The sequence below is a fragment of the Ailuropoda melanoleuca genome, chromosome 12 (assembly GCF_002007445.2).
Source record: "Ailuropoda melanoleuca isolate Jingjing chromosome 12, ASM200744v2, whole genome shotgun sequence".
NCBI lineage: Eukaryota > Metazoa > Chordata > Mammalia > Carnivora > Ursidae > Ailuropoda > Ailuropoda melanoleuca.
Window position 1 is genome coordinate 7,002,469 of NC_048229.1, and position 21,356 is coordinate 7,023,824.

Consider the following 21,356-nt stretch of genomic DNA (forward strand, 5'->3'; position numbering starts at 1 on the left):
AGGAGGACGGGAGAACTGAGGAGTGACAACTGAGGGTTGTGGGATTTGGGGTGGGGGGGTGGGAATGTTCTGGAAGCAGATACAGATTGTGCAACACTGTGAATGTACTAAAAGTCACTAGTGGTAAATTTTGTTATGTGTAGTGTACCACAATAAAAGAATAAATCTTTTTTTTAAACAGATTTAGTTATTTAGTTGAGAGAGAGAGAAGCAGCACATACGTATGAGTGGGGAGGCGCAGAGGGAGAGAATCTTCAAGAAGAGCTCCCGCTGATTGCAGAGCCCAATGTGGGGCTCAACCCCACAACCCGTGAGATCATGACCCGAGCCGAAACCAAGAGCTGGACACTCATCTGACGGAGCCACCCGGACACCTCCCAACAGAATAAATCGTTTTTTAATTGAAATACCTCTTCTGAAAGTACACACAACTCAATGAATTCTGACAAAGTGAACACACTTTGCAACAAGCATCCAGATCCAGAACATTCCCAGTACCCCAGAAACCCTCACTGTGACCCCTATAGTCACTGTCCTCTAAAACGGCTTTAAGAAATAAACCGGTCTCAGGACGCCTGGGTGGCTCAGCAGTTAAGTGTCTGCCTTGGGCTGAGGTCATGATCCCAGAGTCCTGGGATTGAGTCCCACATCGGCCTCCCTGCTCAGCGGGGAGCCTGCTTCTCCCTCTGCCCCTTCCCCCTGCTTGTGATCTCCCTCTGGCTTGTGCTCTCTCTCAAATAAATGAATAAAAACAAAGGAAGGAAGGAAGGAAGGAAGGAAGGAAGGAAGGAAGGAAGGAAGGAAGGAAGGAAGGAAGGAAGGAAGGAAACTGGTCTCCCTGAGGGCTCCTATGAACCTCCTCTCTCTTCTCAGAGGCCACACCCCCTGGGGGTTTCTAGTCTGTTTTCTGGGCTCACCCATCCACTGAGGTCTCATTATGAAGGACCGAGATTTTCTCACAGTGCCACTGCCCCCTTCCACTCCCTGCTTCCACAGAACACATTTTAGTTCAGTTGCAATTGGTTTTCTGTCACTTGAATACAATTCTACAACTTCCGTTTCTTGAGGTATCATCTTGAGAGCATGGTGTAACTTTCCCCTTTGAAAGATGAAAGAATACATCTCCCAGCTTCTGTTCTCCAGGCGTCTGCTTTTATATTCTGTCTCGTAACCAAGACTCCCACTTTGATTTGTCAACAGGCTGATGACAGATGTTAACAAACCCTGCTGGACCCATCCAATGAAACACTGGAACCCTCCCCAAATCCACACTTTCAGACATTAGCCAAGGGCCAAACTTACAGGCAAACCTTTCTAGAACTGCTAAGTTAACTCTTTTCTGCACACTCCCTTTGCCCTCAACCAAGGCATCTTTAAAGCAAAATATGACCAGTAGGAGCCCGTGCAGCAGGGTGAGGCGAGTGTGCAGCACTGAGCTCAGTTATGCCCGCAGCGATCTTGGACTCAGCCAGGTACAATGAAAGCCACGAATCATAAAGGTTTCTCTTAGAAAGGGAAATGGCTTCCCCTTTACATTTCTTTCTTTACCTGAGCAGAGGCAGCAACAATTGAGCCCAACACAACTACGGCCAGTAAGTTGAAACTGATCTGAACACCTCCCAGGGGACAAGCAATGAATACCATGATATTCGGGGGACTCACACAAGAAGTACAATCCCAGGGGCCCCGCGTGGTCCCCCTGGAAACACAGAGTTTACACTGTTAGCACTGCCCCATCCACAGCAGGCATGTACTTACCTGAACATCTAGGTGTCAGGGCCCCTAGATGGGAATTCCCATCCTAGGGTTCTCACTGGGGTCCAAATAATTCCCTTGAGTTCTTGGTTTACGAAGGGCCACTGGAGGCCATCAGTTCCAAACTGCTTTTGCGTGTTGGTGAGTTGCGCGGATATCTGGACGTGTTCGCAGAAAGTGCGGTAGCTGGGCCACACCCTGCTGTCTGTCAGGCAGGGTCTTGGACTCAGAATCTGAATTCAAAGCTAGAAGCTGCTTGGGAAGGCAGCAAGGGGAGTTCTCCTTCAGAAAGAACGGAAAGCTTCCAGAACAGTTCTGAAAAACCAAGATCGGTAATGCTCTCTCCTCTCCTCGCCTGAGCCTCCCAGTACTGGGGTTTTGTTTTTCTCTGTTGTTAAAAAAATCAGTATTGGGAGCGTGGGTGGCACAGTTGGTTGAGTGCTGACTCTTGGTTTCCACTTGGGTCACGATCTTGGGGTCCTAGGATTGAGCCCCGTGTCAGACTCTGTGCTTGGCATGGAATCTGCTTGAGATTCTCTCTCCCTCTCCCTCTGCCCCTCCTGCTCATGCTCTCTCTCTCTCTAATAAATAAATAAATCTTTTAAAAAATCAGTATGTCCCATTCAGCAATTAAAACTTTAATTCTTTTTCAGTCACCCCCTACTCTCACCCAGACCTTTGTCTGGAAGGGTTCTACACAGGAAGGACAAAGCATTTTCATAGGGGAAAAAAAAATTTATGCAACTTATCCGGAAAGACTCATTAGATTCAGGAAATAGGGCAAAATTCTGCTTGTCAAAAATGTTCAAAATGGGTTTATATAACTCTCTACCCCTTTCACCCTGAGCATGGATCTAGTGAGCCCCTTAGAAAAGATAATGTCTTTCGGGGAGACAGCTGCATTTAGCAGACGGCCCCATTAAGATGCGTGTACCAAGAGAAAGTGAGGAAGGAGGAGTCAGACAATCAGTCCATTAATGGAAATTGCAGCTAAAGGAAAATTCAAATACAACAACCCACAGCCATGAGATGTCCCCCATCTGTCAGGAGTGGGTGGGAGGGGCTGTGCCCCTCATGACATGCCCTCACCCAACCTGCTGCTTTGGCCCAGGAATCACAGTTAGGAATCTAATGAGTCTGCACCAGAAATAGCCGATCAGCAGCTGGGTTTTAACTTTTGCCATCAGAAAGCAAATCTTTCATCGTGGAAATCTGCAACAACTAGACGGTCCAGCAGCATCCGTGGTGTTTTCACAGTGTCTGCTCCACAGAGGGGTATCCCAAATCTGCCCAGCTCATGGAGTACAGTGATTTCACCTGATTTTAGCTCCACACAGATTGTAATGGGGTTGAAATGGCAGCAGGTGTCAGCTTGGAGGCGGAGCCAGGCGAAGGGGATCTGTGAATTCAGGATTCCAAAAGTCAGTGGCAAAAAAGGTAACTATGTAAGATGATGGATACATTCATTAGCTTGATTGTGGCAAACACTTCACAATGTATATACATATATCAAAAGATCACATTGTATACCTTAATTATAGGCAATTTTTGTTAGGCTATTTTTATTTGTTAGTTTCACCTCCATAAAGCTGAGGGGGGAAGGCTTCTGCAGCAGGCAAGCTGGACAGCTTTCCTAACCCTTTCTGTCGTGTTGGTCTTAGAGCCTGAGTGGATGTCTTCAAAAATATGCCTGTCAGACAGGCAATTTCACAAGAGCTTATTAGCAACTATACAAACCTGCTTTTTCAAGTCTCCAAAGTGTATCTCCACTTAGAGATTCTCTTTCTCAGTTGTCATCCCCCCCCCCAGAAACTCCAAAAGGCAAAACTCATAGTAAGAATCATTAGTTACAGAAGATTGTTTTCTATACTCAAAAGATTTCAAATTCCAAGCTGCCCACATGGCAAAATGCAAGTTACATCCCAGTGACTTTTTTTTTTTTTTTGGTGACTCTCTCTAATTGGGATGATCCCTCTGGCATTTATGAAATTATAGGCACATGACATTTTACATCCATTTTAACCATACATCTAAATATAACAGCTATGAAATATAAAGGCATTTTTTTTTTAAGATTTTATTTATTTATTCGACAGAGAGAGAGACAGCCAGCGAGAGAGGGAACACAAGCAGGGGGAGTGGGAGAGGAAGAGGCAGGGTCATAGCAGAGGAGCCTGATGTGGGGCTCGATCCCACAACGCCGGGATCACGCCCTGAGCCGAAGGCAGAAGCTCAACCGCTGTGCCACCCAGGCGCCCCTATAAAGGCATTTTAAAAATTCCTTCTCCTTTAATTTCACTGCAAATTTACTTAAACTCCTAGCACTAAGTTCAGCCTTTATGGGGTGGGGGGCAGCAGCAGCTGGAGCACCCCACACACACATGTTCTTTCCCCTCTGATTTGTCTAAACCTTTGCCCCAGCTCTGAGAACTGATTTAACGTTTTCCCTCCCACTTGGAGGAGAGAATATAAACTTTCGACATTTTTGATCCAACCAAAGCCCACCACTGGAAATGTCTGGGCTCTTTCTCCTCCTGCCTCAAGGAGAGAACAAAAACCAAAGGTATCACCCCCACTGAGATCCCCCCATTGTGTTATTTTTTTATTTTTATTTAAGATTTATTTATTTATTTGAGAGAGAGAACACGAGCAGGGGGAGCAGCAGAGGGAGAGCGAGAATCTCAAGCAGATTCCCTGCTGAGTATGGAGTCCCATGAGATCTCACAACCCTGAGATCATGACCTGAATTGAAACCAAGAGTCAGACGCTCAACCGACTGCGACTGTGCCACCCAGGTGCCCCCCACTCCCCGCTGCCTCATTTTAGCCAGCACAGCCAAAAGAGGCCAAGGGATCCAGCTCAACTCTCGTGGGGTACCATCTACTGAGTGTCGAATCCCAGCGGTAATTTTTACTTCTCACAACATCTTCAGCTGCGGCTTACGGGTAGCGTCACAGCCGCCCAGGCACCAAAGGTTGGCTAACCATTCTGGGAGGCCATGCAGCCCCCACCCCCACCCCAATGACCCCTGGGCAGGTTCCAAGTGCTCAGCAAGGGCTTTGGAAAGAGGGTGAGGGCCAGGGCCACCTTGGTCATGGTCACAAAGGAAGAAGATAACCAGTGCTTATACAGCTAGGAATCTCATATGCATCTCTCTGAAAGGTTCCCTTCATCCCTCCTTTCCCCCAGACAATGCCTGTACCATATTTCGGTGAGTCAGGATCCATCGAGCGAATCCTATTGCAGCCAGCACAGTGTTAGGAGTTCCCAATCCCACCCCCGGGTGTGCCAGGAAGACTCGCAGGACCCAGCATATGGTCATACTCCTGCCTAAGATCTATTACAGCTAAAGGACACAGAGCAAAATCAGCCCAGGGAAAAGGCACATGGGTGAGGTTCAGAGGAAAGTAGCTACGAGATGCCAAGGGTCTTCTCCCAGTGGGGTCACTTAGGATACACTAATTTCCTCCAGCAAGCGGTTGTGGAATGTCATCTACAAAGGAACCTCACCTGAGCCTCAGGCACCTGGGTTTTTACTGGGGGCTGGTCCCACAGGCACCCGCTGCAGAGCACGCACCCAAATCCCAGACTCCCAGAAGGAAAGCACGTGCCTTGTACAGTTTACACCAAAGGAACCACTCTTGTCATTTCTGGGGACAGTGGGGACCTTCCCAAAATCCAAGCTTCTCAGTGCCAGCTAAGGTGCAACCTTGCGAGCAAGTCTTTCTGTGAACAGCAGCCTCAAGCCTGAGGTGTTCACTCCTTTCTGCGAGCCAGGGCGCAGTGGAGGACGGGTCATAAGGGCCCAACTGAAAAGAGGGTGCCACGAGCAAGGTCTCTGGAACCCAGCTCCTAGCTCAGGTAGGACAGAAGGCAGCGACTCAGGAGCAAAGAGCAGAGATAGCCATACTCAGCCACTGCGGACACGTTATCCTACCACGCTCAGCCTGAGAAGGAGAATCTAGGAAGAAACACGGGGGCTCCAGAGACTGGGCCCTGCAAGTTCTCCCTCCCCAGTTTCTCCCTGCAGCTGGAAGAGGCACCCAGGAGCATATCCAGAGTGTGCCTGCGATCCGCAGTGTTTCTGGAAGCAAAGTCCAGGGGGTAGGATGGAGCCACAAGCCCTGGTCAGCTGAGCAGACACTTGCCTTCAGCACTCTGAGGCTGCTGATAACCGGCTCCCTTGCTTCGGTAAACATTGACTATGTGCCTAGGACACCAGCCAGGCCACACTCCAGGAGTGGGAGTTTGAGCTGACCACTGTGAAACAAGGGGACAGGATGTTCCTTTTTACCTGGGAGGCTGAGAGGGCTGCACTGAGTTCTCCCCCGGTGGAAGCTTCTGGCCTATGAGCTCCACTCTGGAGTCTCCATGCCAGTTGTCTTTCTTTCTTTTTTTTTCTTTTTTAAGATTTTATTTATTTATTTGACAGAGAGATAGCCAGCGAGAGAGGGAACACAAGCAGGGGGAGTGGGAGAGGAAGAAGCAGGCTCCCAGCAGAGGAGCCTGATGCGGGGCTCGATCCCAGAACACCGGGATCACGCCCTGAGCTGAAGGCAGACTCTTAATGACTGAGCCATCCAGGCGCCCCTCCATGCCAGTTTTCTCAATTGGAAACCTAGACCCAGGGGGCTGAGGTGGACATTGAGGGCAGGCTGGCAAGGCACCCCCAGGAGGGGCAGAATAAGGAGGTGGGACCACGGCCAGCCTCCAGACTTGCCCAGAAAACAGAAGAGAAAAGCTGGGAGAAGTCGTCTGGCCTGGTGGAATGAGATCCAACTTCAGAAGCAAATAGGCCAGAGTTTGGGTCTCTCTTCCTCCCAGCTCTGCAAACTTGCAGACCTGTTCGCTTCTCCGGGGCTTCGGTTTCCCCATCTGTCCGGTGGAAATATCCACATCTTCGATGTGCATAGAAGGCAGTGCAGCAATTAGAAGGGTGGTCTTGGAGTCAGAATAACCCCGTGCACTTTCCAGCTCTACTACGCCTTTTGCTAACTGCACAGCCTGGGAAAGTTCCCGAACTGTCCTGGGCCCCACCTCCAGGGTTGCTGGCTAAAGCTGACCTGTGGCAGAGCTTAGCTGAACCTCAGACCTAGGTCTGGGGAGTGCCCACAGAGCTCCTTGAGGAAGAAGGCAACTTGAGAGTGGCTCGGGGGCCTGGCGGGGTTCGCTGAGGAAGGCGAGAAGGCAGCTGGGCGGGGGCTCTTCCCTGGCACAAGCCCCTCTCGGCTCCCTGGTGGGGAGGAATAGGCATGGGAGGGAAGAAAGAAGGAAAGAAGAGAGTGGCTTCAGGCACTTTCTTGCTGTTTGTTACTTTTTCTCATCTGAAATATGGCAATGTTGGGCTGAACGATCCTTGAAGTCATTACTAGACATGCTGATCTGTTTTTCTGTATTTAAAAAAAAGGGCTGATGCAGGACATTTTGGGAACCCAGGTGATGCAAGAGGGCAGGGAGTGATAACACAGTCATGGGCCAAGACTGTAAGCATCAGAGACTGGAAAAAGTTTCCAGGCAATGACAATAGTTGAAAAGTCAGTTCCCTGGAAAGAGGGCAAAATGGCTCAACCACAGAGTTTCTGGGGATTGGGGTGGAGCAAGTGGCAAGGGGTTGTCCTGGAACCCTCAGGTGAATGCCATGGCTGGCCAGCAGTCAGTCAACATTCCATCTTTTAGGAATGTGAGACCTGAGGACTGGGCTGTGGGGTTGCTGGGAGAGCCCTGGCATTCCTCCCAGAGCCATCTGCTCTCCCTTCCCACTACCCTGCAGATACTGAGAACCTGGGGCAGGGGGCAGGGCCATAACCTCTTTCCCATTACTCAGGCTGTGACAACCCCAAGGCCCCCTGTTCTCCATCAGTTGCCCAAAGTCCTAAAGAGACATAATCATAACCAACGTTAACAGAGACCTTCCTGTGTGCGGGGCTCTACTCCAAAGACTTATGCTTCAGCTCACTTAATCCCAACCATACTATTATTGCTTCCATTTTATACATGGGGAGACTGAGGCTCAGAGAGGTTCTGTGACTTTCTCCAGTCACACAGTATGTAGCAGGTCCAGGATTCAAACCCCCATACCCATGCCTCTAACCACTGTGGAGTATGACCCTTTTACCAAATTATAAACCACATGCAAACAGGGCTTCGAGACCAGTCCCTAATCCCTCTCAAATTCTTCCTAAATGAGAATTCTGCGGCCACCATTGCGCTCAGTCTGGCCTTGACTTCTGAACTTTGGATTCGGGAGGGTAGAGATTATAGTCCTAACCCAGGGTCCTGGAGTGTGCCCTTGGCTCTTTGCCTTGGCTCTTTGCCTTGGCTCTGCCCCACTGGCTAGCGGCCCTGGGGAGTCACCCCTCTTCTCTGGGCCTGACAACATCACCTTGTCCACTGAGGCTGCAGGCAGATCAGAGGCTCCCAAGCCTAGGAGCTTCCAGGGTGGGATCAGCTCCCGCCCCTAGGAAGGCCAGGAGGCCAGGGGCGGGATCTGCTGGTGTTAAATACTTCTGTCCAGCACTCCACCGGCCTCTCGTCCCAGTCTCAGAGCAGGAAGTCTGCCAAGATTAACCATGGTAAGTGCCTGCCTGGGGGCACGGCAGCCTCCCCAGGAATGATCTGCAGTGAGGCTTCCAGAAGCGCCTTGTGTCTGAGCTTCCAAGTCTTACTGTCCTTTTCTTTCTCCTTAGACGACTTACAGTGACAAAGGAAAGAAGGTAAGCAGGAGGGGAAACATGGGGTCAGGGCCCCGGGAGACTGGGGTTTCAGCAAAGAGCAGAAAACGAACTTCAGTGGGTATGTAACGTCCAGGATGCACACTCAGGTTCACCTCTGCTTGGCACCCACCACCCAGCCCCCTAAGACTGAGCTGGACTCAACCTGGCTCTCCAAAGAAAAACTTCACCTCTTTCTAAATTCCTGCTAATCTCTTCATCCCGTCTAGTTCTTTCTAGATTTCTTTTTATGTGTAATCTCTACCCACAATGTGGGGCTCAAACTCACAACCCCGGAATCAAGAGTCACATGGTCTATTGACTGAGCCAGCCAGGTGATCCTGGAAGTTCCTTCTAAGGTCTAACTTAAATCTGTGTTGCTGTAGCAGATAGCAGTTCCCCTCTGTGAAATCTCAGAGGGGGCTTTCCAATCCCAAATACCCAGGAGCTCGATTTCTCCATGAGAAACCTCTTTCGAGGCTTGGCAAGGCTGCAGGGTATTTGGCTTCTCAGTTTTGGAATTAAGGCTGGGACAAGGAAAGTGGTTAGGGGACACCTCTCCAGCCACACTTTTCTAGACCCACTTCTAGAGACTTAGCCCCTCCCCTTCTCCCCTCCTGCAGCCTGAGAGAGGCCGATTCCTCCATTTCCACTCCGTGACCTTCTGGGTTGGCAACGCCAAGCAGGTAAAAGCTAGGGCCAGGTATTAGAGTGGGCAGAGGGCGGGTCCCCAGCTGGGCCTGTGATTGGCCGCTGTGTGGGGATCAGGGCCAGTGTTGGGACCATCCCAGAAATACAGACACTCTTTAGATCCTAATTACACAATCAGGGCCTCAGACCCCAGCAGGAAACTTATCTGACGTCAGAATGGGCCAGGGAGCCGCCTTTCTTCCCAGGATGGACTCTGTACCGGAGGCAACAGGGCAGACAGGCTGACGGGGACTGGATGCTTCAGCCGGGGCGGCGGGGTTGGTCCCCCAGGCTGGCCCTCAGGAACCTGGTTCCAACTCTGTGATTCAGGCTGCATCATTCTACTGCAACAAGATGGGCTTTGAACCACTAGCCTACAAGGGCCTGGAGACGGGTTCCCGGGAGGTAGTCAGCCACGTGATCAAGCAAGGCAAGGTGAGTCCGCACCCCAGGACCCCACTCGCCCAGGAGGCCAGCCTCTCTGCCCTTGCTGGTCTCTGAGCCTCCTAAGGGCTCTGGTGCCTCTGGGTGAAGTAGGCCAGGAGGCCCTTTCTCCAGGCCCACCTGGTTCTCTCCCAGGATGTCTGGTGAGGCTAAAGGAGCATGAGCTGAGAACCCCTACTGACTTCTCCTTTGGCACCTTTGCATAACAGACCACAGGGACCTTAGTTTCATCTTCTTCTCGGCCTGGCCTAACACTGCTCTCACAAATGTTGGGAGAAGTTGACAGAGGCCTCAGATATCAGACCTGAAAGCCTGACCAATGCCCCAATCGCTGGGAATCCTGGGGCTCTCTTCCATGGGGGTCCTGAGCAACAGCTCATCTCAGAGGGGAAACTGAGGCAGAGTCAAGGAGTCATTCCTGGCTGGGAGGGGTGATCTGATCCTAATGCCCCACTGGGGTGTCTCACAGGCAGGCGGGGAGGCGGGGAGGGGGTGCACTTCCACATGCAGGTCTGAGCCACCAGCTACACCTCCTCTCTCCTCTGTGCCTTAGATTGTGTTTGTCTTCTCCTCTGCCCTCAACCCCTGGAACAAAGGTGAGGAGGCCCAGGGGTTCAGGATGAAAGGGAGTGAAGACACGGTATTGTGGGTGGGCTCAGGGACAAGGGAGTGGGTCTGGTTCAGCGAGGGTCCCCCAGCCTAGGAGGAGATGGAGTCCCGAGGCTGACTGTAGAGGTGAGGGAGCCATGCCTCCAGTGCCATGACCTCCCCTACCGGTCACAGAGATGGGCGACCACCTGGTAAAACACGGCGACGGAGTGAAGGACATCGCATTTGAGGTGGAAGATTGTGACTACATCGTGCAGGTGAGCCCGCACCTGGGCTGCCCTCTGTCTGCCACAGGGAGCCCTGTCGGTCAGGCTGGAGGACCGCCATGTTGGAGTGACAAGTCCAGACACTGGTGTGACGCACACCCAAGTTCCAGGGATGCCCTGGCCCTTGTGAGCTGCATGCCCTCTCGCTGAGCCTCAGTTTCCACATCTGTAAAATGGGGACAACCACAGGACCTACCTCACTGAGTTTGACACAGAGGACATGAGATCATAATTACCACTTCTTGAGCACGACTCTGAACCAAACACCGTATTCAAGAAGCAGCTTAGAGGTTCAGAGCATAGAAGCCAGAGGCAGACTGCCCAGGTCTGAATCTTACTCTCTGTGAGACTTTGGGCCAGTGACTTCACTTCTCTGTGCCTACAGATCTCGTCACCTATAGAACAGAGACAAGAACAGTACCTTTCCTGTAACGTTGCTATGAGGAAGGAGTTTGGTCAATGCTTCACCAATGCCTGACGTGTGAAAGGCGTAGCCATGCAGTGAGGTTTCGCTACGTAAATGCATGAGCCGTGCATGTAAGCCCTGCAGAGGGTCTGACACTCAGCAAGTGCTCAGCAGTGCCAGCTCGGACTCTTCTTATCCCACCACCTGGTTTACAGATGGGGAAGCTGAGGACTGGAGAGGGGGAAGGGCCAGAGTGAGTTAGCAGAGGTGCGACACACCCCCACCCCCACCTGGTTTGTCTCTCATAGCCCCAACTCTGGGCCTGAGCCTCAGTTTCCCTATCTGCCAAACAGGCACAAAGCATGGGTGTCAGGGGCAACAGCGGAAGCTGGCTGTTGTTCTTGCCTGGGGCTGGGAAAGCTGGAGAAGCCTGTGGCTGGACGAGGCAGGGAGCAGTCCAGGAGAGGCAGGACCATAGGCAGCCAGCCAGGGCTCCAGGAGGGCCCAGCACTTACTGCCTCCCTGACCCATCTTCTCTGCAGAAAGCCCGGGAACAGGGCGCCAGAATCGTGCGCGAGCCCTGGACAGAAGAAGATAAGTTTGGGAAGGTGAAACTGGCCGTGTTGCAGACGGTGAGTTTGCTTCAGTGCCCCTACGCCTCCTGCTGTCAGCTCCCCTGAGATGCCAGGATCCCCCACACCCATCCCCACCCCCACTTTTCATGCCATCCCACCCTGGTGCCTCGACGCAGACATTCTCCCTCAAGTCTGACTGCCTGTAACGCTTGGCTGGTGTGCAGAGGCTGGCGGGAGCCACCAGTGCCCCCTTGGTGCCTCCCTTCCTCCTCTGTGGATGGGGGTTGGGGAGTGGTAATGATAGCACAGGGATGTAAACTGAGGACAGGGGCTTTGAAGAAGGGGGCAGGTGGGGTCTGGGGAAGCCCCACCCTGCTCTAGCGGTGTGACTTTGGGCAAAGCACTCCACCTCTCTTGGACTCCATTTAAATGAGCAAGGACTGCAGCTGGACCGTCTGTGTGGCGGTTAAGAAACTATAACCCTATCCAGGGTCACTGCAAGGCTCAAATGAGATCATTCACGCACAGCATTTAGAACAACAGTGCCTGGCATATCACAGACACCCAGCAAAGATTCCCAACTCTGTGTCATTGTCATACAGAGAAGATCATAGGTGCCACGTCCTCAAGGTTAAATACAACTTAGAGATTGTTAAGATGATTGAAAAAAAAAAACCCCTTTTTAAAAAGATCTTATTTTATTTTTTAAAGATTTTATTTACTTATTTATTTATTTATTTATTGGGGGAGGGGCAGAGGGAGAGGCAAAGAGAGAATCTCAAGCACACTCTGCACTGAGCACGGAGCCCAACATGATGGGGCTTGATCCCACGACCCTGAGATCATGACCTGAACCAAAATCAAGAGCCAGTTGCTTAACCAACTGGACCACCCAGGCGCCCCTTAAGTTTTTATTTTTGAGTAATCTTTACACCCAGCGTGGGGCTTGAACTCACAACCCTGACATCAAGGGTCTCACACCCACCGGTGGAGCCAGCCAGGCGTCCCAGAACCCATTGATATGATTTGAGCCAATGCCCTCATCATTCTCACTTAGTCAGTACATTTTTATTGAGCACCTACAATGAGCCAGGCTGTGCCCCAGATGCTGAGGATCCCATGATGAGCAAAACAGTGTCCCTGCCCTCACAGAGATTCTGGTCCCGTGGGGACAGGCAGACTGTCAAAGAAAGCCCCGAACAAATGACAGATTGCAGTTCAGTTCAGAGAGGGAAAGTGACTTGCCCAAGATCACATATAGAGTTAGGGTCAGACCCGGGCTGGAAGTGTGTGGGCACCATGAGACGTGGCCTAGTCTCAGCAGGGATGGAATCTCGGGGGCCAAGCTGGGCTGTTTTCCACCAATAGTATGGAGACACCACACACACCCTGGTGGAAAAGATGAACTATACTGGCCGGTTCTTGCCTGGATTCGAGGCCCCAGCATCCGTGGACCCCCTACTTTCCAAGCTGTGAGTGCCCCTTGGGCTGGGGAGAAAGTCCTGAGGGGGGTTGTGGAGAGCAATGCCCTGACTCTCCACGCAGACTGGGCATCTCTGAGATGCTTTGGGAGGCTGCTGGGGAACTCCTGGGGGTCCCCAAGGTGGCCTGAAGAGGCAGCACAGAGGCTAAGCACCTAGGCTCTGGAACCAACTGCCTGGGCTCGAACCTCAAGTCTGTCATTTTTTTTTTCTTAAGATTTTACTTATTTATTTGAGAGACAGAGAGAGAGAGACAGCATGAGCCAGGGGGAGGGGCCGAGAGAGGGAGAACCAAACTCCTCGCTGAGCAGGGAGCCCGACGCAGGGCTCGACCCCAGGACCCCGGGATCAGGACCTGAGGTGAAGGCAGATGCGTAACCGACTGAGCCCCCCAGGTGCCCTATGGCTCTGCCATTTTCTGGCTATTTAACCTCTGTAGTTACTTTATTTCTCTCTGCCTCAGTTTCCCATCTGTAAAATGGGGCTAGCAATAGCATGCGAGTCAACACCAGCAAGCTGCCTCTAGTACTCGCTATGTCACAGTGAGCTACTGTGGGGAGGGGGAGATTTAGGAAGTAGCCCTGTCCTCACCTCCTAACGGCTTCCTCCCCCCAACCCCCGCCCCAGGCCTAGCTGCAGTCTCGAGATTATCGACCACATTGTGGGAAACCAGCCTGATCAGGAGATGGTGTCTGCCTCTGAGTGGTGAGTCCGTGGCCCAACCCCTCGCTGCAGAGGAGACAGGACCGCTCCCCAGTTCTTTTCTTGGGACACCAGAGGGGGAAATAGAGCACAACGGCGAGGGAGCTTAGCCTGATGTCTCTGAGTCATCTGTTCCCTGCAGACCAGAGTCTTTAGGCTCAAAGGGACCCACGAGTCCTCCCTCTGAGGACACTCGGGGAAGCTTGCCACAGAGGGCGTCACCATCCAGGGAGACCTGGAGGAAGTCTGTTGCTGCCCCAAACACAGCCCTTGTGCAAATGAGAGGCCAGTGCCCTTCTTGAAGCACTTCTCTCGGCCAGACCCTTGCCATACCACACAGGTCTTGTTATAAGACACTTCACGTCCACCTGGAGGAAAATTGTCAGACTCTAGGTACAGGTGTACAATGGGTATGATGTGAATGGTGGTTCCTTTCTGGAGCCTGCTCAGGGAACAAATTCTGGAAGGTGGAAGGAGGGGCAAAGAACCAGTTCCTGGCAATGTGTCCCTACGGCCACCCCACAGGTACCTGAAGAATCTGCAGTTCCACCGCTTCTGGTCTGTGGACGACACGCAGGTGCACACAGAATACAGCTCTCTGCGCTCCATCGTGGTGGCCAATTACGAGGAGTCTATCAAGATGCCCATTAACGAGCCGGCTCTGGGGAAGAAGAAGTCCCAGATCCAGGTGAGGCCTTCCCTGGACTCCAGGGGCCTGGCTGGGGAAGAAGAAGGCAGGGAAGGGCTCTGAAGGCTCTTGCAGGGCAGAAATGTGGGTGACAGGAGCTAATGACCGTGTTTGCCTTTTTCCCCCCAACAGGAATACGTGGACTACAATGGGGGCGCCGGGGTCCAGCACATTGCTCTCAAGACCCAAGACATCATCACAGCGGTGAGAAGCTCATTCCTGGTCCTAATTCACCTTTCATCTAGCTCCAGAGCCAATCTCTGCAAAATGAGGGGTGGAGGGGTGGTAGTGGCGATTCTAGGCCCCCTTCGCCAGCGCAGATGGCTGACCCGGCTCTCTTACTGGTTCCTGCCACTCCAGTGCAGGCACATTCCCACCCCAGAGAGCTCCCCTTCTCTGCAGAGAGTAGCACTGCTGGCTTTAAAACTAGCAGGTGCCAAAGTAAGAGGAAGCCTGGATTCTAGTCCTAGTTCTGCAAGTGACTTGCTGTGTGTCCCTGGGGGATTCAAACCCCTCCCTGGGCTTCAGCTGCCTCACCTTGAAAATGAGGATATTAGGCTACAAGATTGATTAGGTCCTTTGAGCCAAGTTAAATGTGCTGAGTCAGTGGAACCAGCCTATTCCTAAGGGGGCAGTATATCAGAGTGGACACGAGCCTGGCTGTCCCACTCCATCCTGGCCTAATCAAGAATTCACTGCATGATCTTGGCCATTTTATCCATTCATTCACCCTCTCAGTAGAGTGTATTGAGCACCTACTATGTGCCGAGCACCCTTTTAGGTACTTGGGATACATGAGCCAACAATAATCTCTGCTCTAATGAACGCAGAAAACAAAACGAGGAAAATACATGTGTTAGATGGTGTGAGTGCTCTGGAGGAAAACCAAGCAGGGCGATGGGAGAGGGAGGGTGAAGGACACTGCACATTTAAACAGGACGGTTGCAAAAGGCCACACTGAGAAGCAGACATCTGAGAATGCACAGTTGGAAGGAGGGAAGCATGTGGACATCTGGGAAAAGTGCCCCAAGCAGAAGCGACAGGAAGGGCAGGGGAAGGCTGAAGGCTCAGCAAGGACATCGGTGTGGCTGGAACAGAATGAGCAAGGTAGAAAGCGTCGTAGATGAGGTCAGAAGGTGGGAGTGAGGGCAGATGGTGAGGGCTTTGAATATAACTCTGAGACAAGACAGCACTGTGGTGTAAGCGGAGGAGTGATGTGATTTGACTTGTATTTTTAAGTAAAATCACTCTGGCTTCTATGTTGAGAATAGATACTTAATCTCTCGATGCCTCAGTTTCCCCAGCTATGAAATGAGGATAATAACTGTCCAGATACCTCAAAAAATGACTGCACGGACATAATGAGGCAATACACGCCAAGTGCTTGAGATAAGCACATTACGAGCATTCCGTAAATGTTGGCGATTGCTGTTCTTCTAACCAGGCCCACAAGGGCAAGGGGTGGAAGGGCATGAGGTCCTGTAAGCGGAGGAGTGATGTGATTTGACTTGTATTTTTAAGTAAAATCACTCTGGCTTCTATGTTGAGAATAGATACTTAATCTCTCGATGCCTCAGTTTCCCCAGCTATGAAATGAGGATAATAACTGTCCAGATACCTCAAAAAATGACTGCACGGACATAATGAGGCAATACACGCCAAGTGCTTGAGATAAGCACATTACGAGCATTCCGTAAATGTTGGCGATTGCTGTTCTTCTAACCAGGCCCACAAGGGCAAGGGGTGGAAGGGCATGAGGTCCTGTAAGCGGAGGAGTGATGTGATTTGACTTGTATTTTTAAGTAAAATCACTCTGGCTTCTATGTTGAGAATAGATACTTAATCTCTCGATGCCTCAGTTTCCCCAGCTATGAAATGAGGATAATAACTGTCCAGATACCTCAAAAAATGACTGCACGGACATAATGAGGCAATACACGCCAAGTGCTTGAGATAAGCACATTACGAGCATTCCGTAAATGTTGGCGATTGCTGTTCTTCTAACCAGGCCCACAAGGGCAAGGGGTGGAAGGGCATGAGGTCCTGGGGGTGCATCCTGTCAGGCAGGGGCGACGAGGATAGGGACTCTGCCTTCTCCTGGCTAGGGGTGTTGAGCATGGAGAGACAAGGAGACTGACCTTGACCCTTCCCTGAGACAGATTCGGCACTTGAGAGAGAGAGGCCTGGAGTTCTTGGCTGTTCCATCAACGTACTACAAACAGCTGCGGGAAAAGCTCAAGTCGGCCAAGATCCGAGTGAAGGAGAGCATTGATGTCCTGGAGGTGAGACCAGCGCAGGATCCTTGAGTTTGAGCTGGGGAGAATGAGCCCTGAGTTCCATTTCGCCTCACAAATGCTATCTAAGCCTCTACCCTGCATTAGGCACTGGGACATGGAAGGAAAAAGGAAGGTCCCCGCGATCATGGGACTTGCAGGCTGGTAGGGAGAAAGATGACAGGCAAATAAATAATAACACAAACACCATCGGAGAGAAAGTTGGTGCTGTGCAGAAAGTTAAACAGGCGGGGCGCCTGGGTCGCACAGCGGTTAAGCGTCTGCCTTCGGCTCAGGGCGTGATCCCGGCGTTATGGGTTCGAGCCCCACATCAGGCTCCTCCGCTATGAGCCTGCTTCTTCCTCTCCCACTCCCCCTGCTTGTGTTCCCTCTCTCGCTGGCTGTCTCTATCTCTGTCGAATAAATAAATAAAATCTTAAAAAAAAAAAAAAAAAGTTAAACAGGCAATGACAGAGTGATCTGGGGCTACTTCACCGGAGGTGATCTGGGAGGGCCTCTCTGAGGAGGTGACTTTTCAGTGAACTCTAAACAATAAGTGGGAGATGGCTGTGTGAAGGGCTAGGGGAAGGACAGTCCTGGTGGAGGGAAGAGCAAGCATAAAAGTCGTGAGTCAGGAGCAAGCTCCAAGTGTCCGAGGAAAAGAAAGAAGGCAAGAATGGATGAAAGAAGTGTTTGAGGACTGGCCTAGGTCACTGAAGTAGGCAGGGGCTGATTCCTCTTACAGGCTCTTTAGCTGTTTGGATTTTGTTCTTCTGTGGCCAGACACCACTGGAGGGTTTGGCTGGTTTTGTTTGGTTTGGTTTTGGGGTGTTTTGTTTTTAACAGCTTTATCGATATAAAAGTCACATAACATATAAGGCACTCTTTTAAATTCAGGGCGCCTGGGTGGCTCAGTCAGTTGAATGTCTATCTTCCACTCTGGTCATGATCCTGGGGTCCTGAGATGGGATAAGCCCCATGTCAGGCTCCCTGCTCAGCTGCTCAGCGGGGCTCCCTGCTCAGCGGGGAGTCTGCTTCTCCCTCTCCCTCTGCCCCTCCCCCCACTCCTTCTCTCACTCTCTCAAACAAATAAATAAAATCTTTTAAAAATTAAAAAAAATAAAGCACACAATTCAGTGGCTTTTAGCTATTCACTATGTTGTGCAGCTATCATCAAAATCAATTTTAGAACATTTTCATCACCCTAAAAAGAAACCTCACACTCCTCATCACCTCCCAGGCCCTCCATTCCCCCCCCCCCGCTCCCCACAGTCCTAGGCAAGCATTCATCTGTCTTTCGTCTCTATAGATTTGCCTATTCTGAATGTGTTATATAAATGGGATCATGCACTACGGGAGCTTTGGTGTCTGGCTTCTCTCAGCACCATGTTTGCAAGGCTCATGCAGGCTGTAGCAGGTGTCTGTGCTTCCTTCCTCTCTGTAGCTGAATTGTAGTCCATTGTGTGGGTATATCACATTTTTCTTATCTATTCATCAGGTGATGGACACTGGGTTGTGTCCACTTTATGGCTATTACTGTGAGTAATACTGCTGTAATCATTCGTATACAAGTTTTTGTGTGGACCTATGTTTTTAATTCTCTTGGGTTTATACGTAGGAGTGGAACTGCCAGGTTATAGGTAACCCTATGTTTAACTTTTTGAGGAATCACCAGTTTTTCCCAGGGACTGCAACCGTTTTACATTCCACCAGCAACATAGGAGGGTTCTGATTTCTACTGGAGGATTTTAAACAGAATGTCATGATCTGATTTTTAAAAGATCCCTTGGGGTGTCTGTGGGGAGGATGGATTGTAAGGAGGCAAGGGGGAAGCAGGGGGACCTGTGCAGAGGCCGCTGGGGTGATCCAGGACAGCCTTGACGGTGGCTTACACACGGACTGTGGCGCGCAGGTGGTAACAGGAAAATTCAGGGATCTATTTGGAGGTGTGTGGAACTGCGGGAGAATAGGGTCTTTTCCTGGCTCCTGGGTGCAGGAGCTCTCACGGACTTTCTAAAGACTCCACCGTGCCAGGTTGGAGTGTGGGTCAGCCGCCCCTCTAACCCAGCCTCCTGTCTCCTACATAGGAGCTGAAAATCCTGGTAGACTACGACGAGAAAGGCTACCTATTGCAGATCTTCACCAAGCCCATGCAGGATCGGCCCACGCTCTTCCTGGAAGTCATCCAGCGCCACAATCACCAGGTACCAGCTATCCCCAACAAGCCCCCGAGGCCAGGCAGGGTAGCACGGTTGGCTTTCTCTAGGCCCGCAGCTCACCTTCTTCTCTCTCCCGCTCCAGGGTTTTGGAGCCGGCAACTTCAACTCACTGTTCAAGGCTTTCGAGGAGGAGCAGGACCTGCGCGGCAACCTCACCGACTTGGAGACCAACGGGATCCTGCGGGGCATGTAGGCCCGGCGGGCGCGGCGGCCCCACCGAGGCCCCGCCCACACGCTGGCGTACGGTGGGCCACGCCCCCAGCCCTGGAACACGCCCACCCCACAGACCCTAAACTGCCGGCCCTCCTTACTGGCCACTCCCTTTAGGCCCCGCCCACCAGCCCGGTGCACCCTGGCGATGACCACGCCCCCCTCGGTTGGGCCTCTCCCTGCTCCCGCCCTCCGGAATAAAGCGGACCCGGGTCCTGTGAGGGGTTGTTGGTGTTTGCGCCGGGCTGGGACAGTGATGCCCTTTGGCCTGCAGAGGGAGCTCAGAGCCGCAGCACTGCAGGAGGCGTCCGCGTTCTGGCTTCGGAGCCCTGCCGAAGCCCAGGAGGCGCGGGGTGCAAGCGTTCTGCTAAGTGGGACCGCGTGGGTCAGGGAGAATTCTGGAACCAAGGGGTGCAGAGGGCTGACACGCTAGAGGGGAAGACAGTGTCATTTCACAGAGTGTTATGAAGATAAAGCGGTGATAAGATTGTGTAAAGGTAAAACTGGGAGGGATGCTAATTTCGGCCGAGAGAAAGCCCCTCTGGAGAGACATTTGGGAACCAGCCACGGAAAAACCTGGAGAAAGAACATACCCAGGAAGGGTAGTAGGCCTTGAGGTGAAACCGCGCTTGACAGCATCCCGCCTGATGGCTTTATGATGAATGTCTAAAGATGAGCTCTCCCCAATTTGCTGCCTTGCGCCCAAACTTCTGGACATCGGAGAGGAGAAGGTGTTAGCCAAGGGACCTCGGGGCACATCCCTGCTCAGCAACCTAGGGACATGGTTCCTGGTCTGAGAAGTGGAGCAGGTGGGGGGTCGGGGCTCTGAGCCCCTCAGCTTCTGCCCTTGGGTTTTAAAAACTGGAGAAAGGAATTGGGGGCAAATTGGGTCTCTTCTGCTTCTGATACCAGTCCTTCCTGTGCGTGAGTCTCAGAACCGGGAGCAGGCGGATCTGAGCATAAGGAAAAATTCTAAGTTGGAACAATAGGGAAACTGGGGGATTCTCCCCCCCCCCCATTATAGAAGTCAGGGCTTCTGGAATCATGAACTTCAGAAATGAAAAGAACAGTAGTGAGAAGCCAGAGGAACAATGAAAACCCCAGTTAAAAATGCCCTCCCTCCATTTTTCCATGGCTTATGCAAAGCAGAGAAATTCTGTATTGCAGAAGGTTCCAAACTGGTGGCTCATGGGCCAAATCTGGCTCACAGATGTATTTTATTTAGTCTGTATAGTCTTAAACAAATTTGAGTCATCATTTCAGAAAGTTGGGATATTTCACATACAAATTCTAGGATTCCGGTTCTTCTTGGAACAATCAGGCAGTTCTGGGCTTGCCTTCCTATGCAGTAACAATCATCTGGTGCCGAGTGGTGGGTGTCTCCTTAGCTGGGACATGGGCAGAGCAGGCTCTCATTAGCTGAGCACAGACTAGGGAGCAAGATTGCCTGGGTTCACACCCCAGATCAGCTACTTGCTAGCTCTGTGACCTTGGGCAAGCTACTTGACGTCTCAGTGCCTCGATTTTCCTTATCTGGTAAATGGGGATGGTAACAACACCTACCTCCTAGCACTGCCGCATGTTTAATAGCACATGTCTAAAACCGTGGCTGGTGCAGCGCCAGTGCTCTGTGTTTGCTCTTGTTATTTTGGGAGAGGGGTCTGGGTGAGGGGTCTTGCCGGAGTCTGTCTGGAATTTCCTCCTCCCCACCCCACCCATCTGGTCTACATGCAGATGGCCCAAATTAAGGCTCCCTTTTTGGCCCCCACAGCAGGACCAGAGAAGACAGGACTTGTCCTATGGGACTGAGGGGGCAGAGGGAGAGGTAGATAGATTTGAAGAATAAGGGAGAAGGAGAACAGTCTAATTTGGTAGTGGAGGGAAAAGGAGAAGTTCAGGGTTTCTGCGGTTTGAATTTAGATAACCAGCCGCAGCAGTGGTGGGTGGAGGCGAGGAATAGAAGTGCCATTGACCAAGGTGGAAATTACGGCAGGAGGAGAGGGTTCAAGAGGGAAGATGAAGGAAACTCAAATTTGGACGTGTTTCCTTTCTGTGCCTTGGGCAAGAGGCCCTGGCTTGTCCTCATGCTGCCCTGCAAGGCCCCACAACATCTGCCTCCCCCTCTCCCCTACTTGGGACCTCTTAGACCTCATTTCCTTTACTCCCCTCTCCCTCATTCAGCTGCAGCCACACCGACCTCCTCCGTGCTGGTCCTCAAATACACCAGGCGGCTTTAGCCTCAGGACCTTTGCACTCACAGTTCCTTCTGCTTTCAATACCCTCCTTCCAGGTGTCCGTGGGGCTGACTCCCTGATCTCCTTGGAGTTT

At 51.6% G+C, this 21,356-nt stretch overlaps 1 protein-coding gene and 1 long non-coding RNA gene across 2 annotated transcripts; one reads left to right on the plus strand and one right to left on the minus strand.

The window, feature by feature from the left end:
• Positions 1-2,377: 2,377 nt before the first annotated feature.
• On the minus strand, positions 2,378-19,016 carry LOC117795192. Its single transcript, XR_004619061.1, has 3 exons — positions 18,879-19,016; positions 14,168-14,357; positions 2,378-3,154 (listed from the first exon to the last, which is right to left on the minus strand). It is a non-coding gene; the product is annotated as an uncharacterized LOC117795192 (long non-coding RNA).
• Positions 8,182-19,249, plus strand: HPD (4-hydroxyphenylpyruvate dioxygenase). Its single transcript, XM_011226128.3, has 14 exons — positions 8,182-8,327; positions 8,442-8,468; positions 9,089-9,151; positions 9,486-9,590; positions 10,153-10,195; positions 10,383-10,465; positions 11,423-11,512; positions 12,824-12,927; positions 13,564-13,641; positions 14,164-14,326; positions 14,459-14,530; positions 16,486-16,608; positions 18,687-18,803; positions 18,901-19,249. Exons 1-14 carry the CDS (start codon positions 8,325-8,327, stop codon positions 19,009-19,011), a joined length of 1,182 nt encoding a protein of 393 aa, XP_011224430.2. The 5' UTR covers positions 8,182-8,324; the 3' UTR covers positions 19,012-19,249.
• The last annotated feature ends 2,107 nt before the right edge of the window (positions 19,250-21,356 follow it).